This window comes from Chiroxiphia lanceolata, chromosome 6, assembly GCF_009829145.1.
Source record: "Chiroxiphia lanceolata isolate bChiLan1 chromosome 6, bChiLan1.pri, whole genome shotgun sequence".
In the NCBI taxonomy this organism is placed as follows: domain Eukaryota; kingdom Metazoa; phylum Chordata; class Aves; order Passeriformes; family Pipridae; genus Chiroxiphia; species Chiroxiphia lanceolata.
In genome coordinates this window covers 63,901,344-63,908,414 of record NC_045642.1, presented here as the reverse complement: position 1 = coordinate 63,908,414, position 7,071 = coordinate 63,901,344, and the positions used below count along the sequence as shown (strand labels likewise).

The window sequence follows — 7,071 nt, the reverse complement described above, 5'->3', positions numbered from 1 at the left end:
GCGGGGAGGGACCGCGGCCTTGGGGCTCACCCATGAACCTGACGGCCGCCTCTCGCAGGGCTCCTGTGGGCTCTGCAGGTAGGGCAGGGCCTGCTGCAGGTGCTCGCCCTTCTGCTCACGTCCTTTTCCATCTGCAGAGAGCAGGGGTGTGTCTGTGGGGGCAGCAGTGGGCAGGGGCACAGGGCCAGCCCCACACACTGGGCACTGGGGGCTTCTCCAGTCTGGGGCTGGGCCTCCATGCTCGTCCTTACCAGGCAATCACAGAACCTGAAGGGCTGCTCTCTCTTCAGCAGCTGCTCCAGGTCCTTCCTTTTGAGGAATCTTGCAGCCCAGAGCAGCGCTTCCCGAGCGGCCTGCAGAGCAGCAGAGAGCGGGACATGGCAACACAGCCCAGGGCACAGCCCTGTGTCCCTGCTCCAAGGCCAGCAGGAGGCTGGAGCCCTTGAGGCCCCAGGGCAGGAGACAGCCCAGCCCCTGCCACGGAGACACCAGAGCCCAGCAGTGCTCACCTCTGCCACGCCCTGGTTCTCGTCGTGCCAGTGGAAGAACAGTGGGACCAGGCTCTGGCGCACCTGCATCTCCCAGGGCTCTGTTCCCTCTTCCGCCAGCAACTCCATCACCTCTCGAAGAGGCAAATGGAGAGCAGCTGCACGTGGCTGTTGTCCTGGGGCCAAAGAAGACACAAAGACCTCAGCACTGCCTGCTCCACGCCCTCCAGGCCCACACCTGAAACTCCACCAAGTTTCCTGGCAGCACCCAGTGCCTGTGGCTGGGGGCACAGAGCCTTACGTTGTCAAAGACTGGCCGGAGCGCCTCAGCCAGCCTCGGGGCAGTGGAGCTGAACTCATCACTGTTGTCTCCATCCTGGAGCACATTCCGGAACAGGGAGAGGGTCATGGTGACCAGCTCTCCATCTCCATCACACAGCAGCTCCAGGAGGTGCTCAGACAGGCTGCAGATGCCTTTGGCCTGGGTGGAACACAAGGCTGTGCTGGGAAGCCCTGAACAGCTGCCCCACCAACAACACTCTGGGACTGCAACCCCAGGCTGCCATGTGGCTTCAGCCCCTGCCCCCTTCTCACCATGGAGGGATCCACGCTGAGCACCAGGAGCCCTCGCAGAGCCAGGCGCCGCCTCTCTGGGCACTGGCTCTGCAGGTGCCTTGCCAGCATCTGCAGGACACTGTCATGACAGGTGCTCACATCCAGATAGTCGAGGACCTGGAAGGCAGAGAGCAGTGCCGGGGTGTCCGGGCGGCAGGAGCGCGGAGCCGTCCAGGGGCTGGGGCCCAGGCAGCAGCACAGGGCACAGGCACCATCCCGGGCAGCTGCGGCTGCCAGAGGGCAGAGAGGGGGAGGCAGCGGGGCCAGGCAGCGCTGGCCATCGGGCTCACCTCGACAAGGAAGGCCAGGGCAGGTAGCTCCCAGTGGGGCCCCTCCCTGCTGAGCAGCCCCAGCAGGTGCCTTGCCAGCGGGCCATAGGAGGGGACCAACACGCGACGCTCTCCCTGTCATGGCAAAAAGGGAACCTCAGCCCTGAGTCGGGTGGGCAAAGCTCTGCCAGCACTGGCTGGGCCATTTCCTTGGGGCCAAGGCCCTCTGGCCCACACCCAGGGGGGCTGTGTGAGCTGCCCCATGCCCAGGGCAGAGATGCCGGGGCAGAGGGGACAAGGCTGTCTCACCTGGCCAGCAGCCCCACCGCGTAGTGGGGGGTGTCAGCAGAGAGGAGCGCGTCCCAGCCACGACTTGCGCTCCACTGACACCAGCTCCTGGTCCCACTGCAGCTGCCAGAGCAGGGCCCGGATGGTCTGCACCACAAAGCTGTGTGCAGAGCAAAGGCCACGTCACGCTGGAGCCCTGGCCCCAGCCCCCAGGGCACTGCAGGGAGAGGGGACGGCATGGAGCACCTGTTGGGGTGGGTGGGAAGGCCGTGTAGCTCCTGGCATCCCCTCCAGAAGGTGCTGACCTCCTCTGGCATCTGCTCTGTGCTCATAGAAACTTGGCAGAGCAGAGCCAGGAGGAGACGAGGGGCATGAACCAAGAGTGCATCTTGGCACTGGGGCTCCTGGACCATCAGCCACAGGGCCAGGGTTGCCTGTAAGAAAGCCACGTGGAGATACCATCAGTGCCCAGAGGGAGGGAGAGGCCAGGGAGAGCAGGGGAGCAGCTGGTCTGCTGCCCCTGAACCTGCCCTCAGCCCCATTTGCAGCCCAAGGCCTGAGGGAGATGCAGCAGTGGGGGAGGATGGAGAGTCGCTGCAGAAACTCACAGCCAGGGCAAAGACATCCACGTGGTCCCCGTCGGAGGTGGACACGCTGTGCAGTGGCCAGTCCTCCATCACCCCGAGCAGCGTTGGCAGCACCTTGTGCGCTGTGGTGGCCGAGGAGGCGATGGTCCTCCACAGGATTGCAGCAGCTCTGTGGAGCCAGAGCTCTGGGTCAGGGGGGGTCTGGGCCGTGGCAGCTGTGGGGGCCCAGGTGACAGAGCCACGGTGCCTTGAGGGCAGGGAGGGCACATGGGCAGCAGGACTGGGGGCCGACAGGCCAGGGATGGAACTGGAGGGGCCAGAGGGGTCTGGAACTGAGGGTCAGTCTGGCAGAGGCAGGAGGGACAGCTGGATGGGGTGCTGGGTTATAAAGGCTGGTGAGCCCTGAGGCAGCAAAGCAGCTGGGCCCTGTACCTGTCACACGCTGGGGCACAGTGCAGGAGGAGTCGTCAACCACGTGCCCAGGGTGTGCGGTGGCCCAGCCTGCGGATGGCAATGGGTCGGCCCTGAACCTCTGCAGACTCCTGGCACGTGAGCCACTGGTGGATGGGGCTGACATGGCCGGCACCTGGAGGGGAGTGGGAGATACTTGGAGAGCTGCCAGAGCCAGCAGGTTGCCCAGCTTGACAAGGGAAGGTCTCCCCTTCCCACCACACTCTGCCGACCTCAAAGGCTCCAGGACCACAAGACCCCTGTGGGGCTCAAGCCCTGGCCACAGGCTGCTTACTTCATTTTGCACTGGAGACACTTTTCTCCTCCAAAACATCCAGACTGGGAGCATCAGTCACACTGTCCATGGGGGTGCAGTCAGTGTCTGCAATGCTCTCAGTCGTGGCATCAGCCCTGACATCAGTTGGTGCCGTGTCAGAGCTTGTCCGGTGTCGGTCAGTGCCGTGTCACAGGTGTCTGTGCCATCCATTGGTGCCTGGTCAGAGGTTTCTGTGCCCTCAACTGGTGCCATGTCAGAAGTTTCTATGCCCTCGGTCTGTACCATGTCAGATGTGGCTGTGCCATCCATTGGTGCCGTGGCAGAGGTGGCTGTACCATCAAATGGTGCCATGTCACAGGTTGCCGTTGTATCATCCAGTGCCACATCACAGCTGGCTGCACAATCGGTTGCTGCCATGTCGGTGGTCTCTGTGCCATCAACCACTGCCACGTCAGAGGTTGCTGTGCCATCAGCTGCTGCCATGTCAGCGCTGGCTGCACAATCAGTCAGTGCCATGTCACCAGTGGCTCCACTATCAATGGGTGCCATGTCAATGCTGGCTGCACAGTCACTCAGTGTAGTGCTGACATCCGGCTCCGGCTCGAGCTCGGCTGCGCTGGTGTCAGGCTGTGCCAGGTCCAGACTGGGAGCATCAGTCACACTGTGCATGGATGTGCAGTCAGTTGCTTGCAATGCCCTCAGTTGTGGCATCAGCCTGGGCCCCGACATCAGTTGGTGCCGTGTCAGAGCTTGTGTCGGTGTCAGCCAGCACGGTGTCACAGTGGGCTGTGCCATCCATCGGTGCCGTGTCAGAGATGCCTGTGCCATTAACTGGTACCGTGTCAGTGGTTGCTGTGCCCCTCGAGCTGTGCCATCTCAGCGGCGTCTGTGCCATCAGTAGGTGCCATGACACAGTTGGCTGCACAATCAATGGCTGCCATGTCGGTGGTTTCCGTGACATCAATCACTGCCATGTCCGAGGTTGCTGTGACATCAGTCAGTGCCATGTCACCACTGGCAGCACAATCAATGGGTGCCATGTCACCACTGGCAGCACAATCAGTGGGTGCCATGTCACCGCTGGCTGCACAATCAGTGGGTGCCATGTCACCGCTGGCTGCACAATCCCTCGGTGCAGTGCTGCCATCAGGCTCCGCCTCGAGCTCGGCTGCGCTGGTGTCAGGCTGTGCCGTGAGCTCGGGCGGTGCGGTCGTGGCTGCTCTGCGCTGAACACCCATGAATCTCAGCAACCTCTGCAGGAGAAGAAAGGGCAGGGAAGAGAGGGGAGTGGCATGGAGTGCTCTGACAGCGGTGCCAGGTGGAGCAGGGACAGCAGGCCCAGCCCAGGGGGGATGGCTGCAGGTACCTGAACTGCCCTGCGCAAGCGGCCACGGGCGCGGTCCTGCTCTTCTGGCGGTCCCGGCCTGGATCTGGCAAAGAGCGAGGCAGTCAGAGCTGAGGGGCTGCGGGAGAGGCCAGAGAACACAGCCCAGCCCTGCACTCCACAGGCAGGGCCAGCCCTGGGATGCCCAGGGGATGGAGCACAGATGCCGGGGGGATCAGCCTTGGCCCCCCTTTCCCCCTCCCTTTCCCTGGCCATGTCCAGAGGGGACGGCAAGGAGCCCAGCTGGCTGCAGCCACCATCCCTGGGGCCCAGCTCCAGCACTCACCCTGCTGCAGTGGCTGGAAGTGCTGCACCTCCTCCTCTTCTGGTTCCTGTGCTGGGCCAGCTCCAGGGCCTCTCATGTTCTTCCTCTTCCTCCGGAGCAGCCCGCACAGGCCGAAGCATCCCCCCGCCATGGCACAGTCTGGTCTGGAGGGCGCCTGCGGGAGAGAAACCTGGGAAAAACCCCTGGCGCCAAGTGTGACTCAATGGCCTGCGGACTCCTGCCACAGGGACTGGGGATGGCTTGGAAAGCCCCTGGTGGCAAAGTCTCAACAAATGGCCTCAAGGGCCACTGCCACAGGGGCTGCTGATGGCTTGGAACAGCCCTGGGGCAAAGTCTCACAAATGGCCTCAAAGGCCGCTGCCACAGGGACTGGTGACTCCTCGGAAAAGCTCCGGGTCACCAAGGCCCGTGGCCTGGCCTCGAGGGCCACTCCCACAGGGAGTGGGTCACCTCAGAAACGCTCCGGGTCCCCCACTCCTGTGCTGTGGCCTCGAGGGAAGATGATCAAAAAAGAACTCTCGAAAACGCTCCTGGTCGACGAGAAAGGAGTTGGCTGCGAGGAGGCTCCTCACAGCACCGCTCTGTCCCGTCCTGCCCAGTCGCCCGCTCCGAGCACGGTGGCGTGGCCGCGTTGCCGCCGACACCTTTATCACCACGGGTCACAAAGGACACCGTCCCATCCCCGGGGTGACGGCCACCGTGTCACAAAGGGCCCTGTGACCACTTGCCATGTGCCCTGGGGCCTCCCCAGCCCGGCCAACCTGCCCCAGCTTGGAAGGAATCCATTCCCAAAAGCAACTGCAGCCACTGGGGTAAGGCTTGCATCTGTGCCAAGGCAGAAGCGTGGCTCCTTCCTGCCATCATTTCTTCATGGAAGTCATGACCTGCAGCACAAAACACCTGGCTGGGATGACCCAGAAGAATCTGGCATTGAGTAATGCTACATTCAGGAAAGCCTGACTTCCCATTCGTCAACACAGGGAGCTGAAAGAAGTTGCAAACTTCCAATGTCACTGAATTGGAGGACCCAAGAACATCAGCTACTTGGACATTTGCTTCCCGTCTCAAACCTGCAGCTCATTTGCCGTCACGTGGTCCATTGAGAGTCAACTTCAAAAAATGAACTGAGGCACAAAATCTGGGCATTGAGTGGTTTCAAAAGGTTTTTTATTAAAGGATAATCAGATGAATATTCAAACCTGAGAAAAATAAAACTACCCATAATGATCACAACTGAAGCTAAAATGCATTTCAGAAGGAACATCAACACCCACACCCCACACATCCCCCCTCAGCACCTTCTCAGTCAGGAATTCCTTCCTCCCAATCTCTAGGAGTAGAGGAGGGAGGGCTTTGCTTGGCAGTGATAGGATTGCCCAGAACTAACACAGAAGCTGAGCTGGGGAGAAAAAGGGACGTAAATGCTGCTTGACAGGAGCAATATTGCAGCAGCTGTCAGCAGTACACGGGAGGAATTGTCAGGGATGCACTTGGGGCTGCTTTGGGCTTGCAGTGAGTTGAGGACTTTCTGGGACAAACCTGTCCCTCCCAGTAGCCAAGTGGCTCAGCACATCCTAGTAACTCATCATGGAATCAACCAGGTCGGAAAAAGCCCTCTGAGATCATCAATTCGACCCTTGATCCAACCCCCCCGTGGTTCCCAGCCCATGGCACTGATGCCACATCCAGTCTCACCTTGAACACCTCCAGGGATGGTGACTGCACCCCTCCCTGGCAGCCCATTCCAATGGCTGAGCACTCTCATCTGGAAGAAATTTCTTCCTAATATCCAACCCAAACGTCCCCTTTTTTCCAGCTTAAGAACTCACAACATTTCAGTCAAAATGCAGTAAACCAACAACACTGAATCAAGATCCACTAAACCAACAACCTTATGACACATCCAACCAACTGCACAACATTTAAATCAAGATCTGATCCTCCGCTCCAAACCACCCCAAGCATCAGGAAAGGAGCAGAGAAAGAGAAGCAGAGGCAGCAAGAAAAGGGAAGGAGAAAGAGGGAGAGAGATCCTGGAGCTACCACCACAGCCCTGGAGAGGATCAGCTCTCCCCAGTCCCGTGGCAGGGCCAGCACATGAGGCCAACGGGTGCCCCTGGTTTTCTTTGCTCCGGTCCCTCTGGCCAACCCCCCAGGTGGGGTCTGTGACCCAGCAGCCACTGTGGGGCCTTCCCTGCTGGGCTGAGGGTCGGGTTCTCCCTGTCCCTGCCAGTGGGAGCTGGGTGTGGGGTTATGGGTGTTATAGGGCAGTGTCCTCACTGTCCCTGCTGGGTGAGGGTTCCAGGAGCTCTGGGCTGTTCCAGTTTTCCCTGACAGCCACTCCAGGGCTTCCCCAGGTGGCTCCCGGGGTTGCCCTGAGGGACACGACCTCACCCCGCCTCCATGAGGTTCCACCCATCCCTTCCC

The 7,071-nt window shown here is 60.8% G+C and overlaps 1 protein-coding gene across 1 annotated transcript; it reads right to left on the bottom strand.

Moving 5' to 3' along the window:
* Positions 1 to 3,049: 3,049 nt before the first annotated feature.
* Positions 3,050 to 5,744, bottom strand: LOC116788457. Its single transcript, XM_032691299.1, has 6 exons — positions 5,715 to 5,744; positions 4,752 to 4,798; positions 4,341 to 4,437; positions 4,081 to 4,227; positions 3,949 to 3,981; positions 3,050 to 3,490 (listed from the first exon to the last, which is right to left on the bottom strand). Exons 1-6 carry the CDS (start codon positions 5,742 to 5,744, stop codon positions 3,050 to 3,052), a joined length of 795 nt encoding a protein of 264 aa, XP_032547190.1.
* Between the last annotated feature and the right edge of the window lie 1,327 nt (positions 5,745 to 7,071).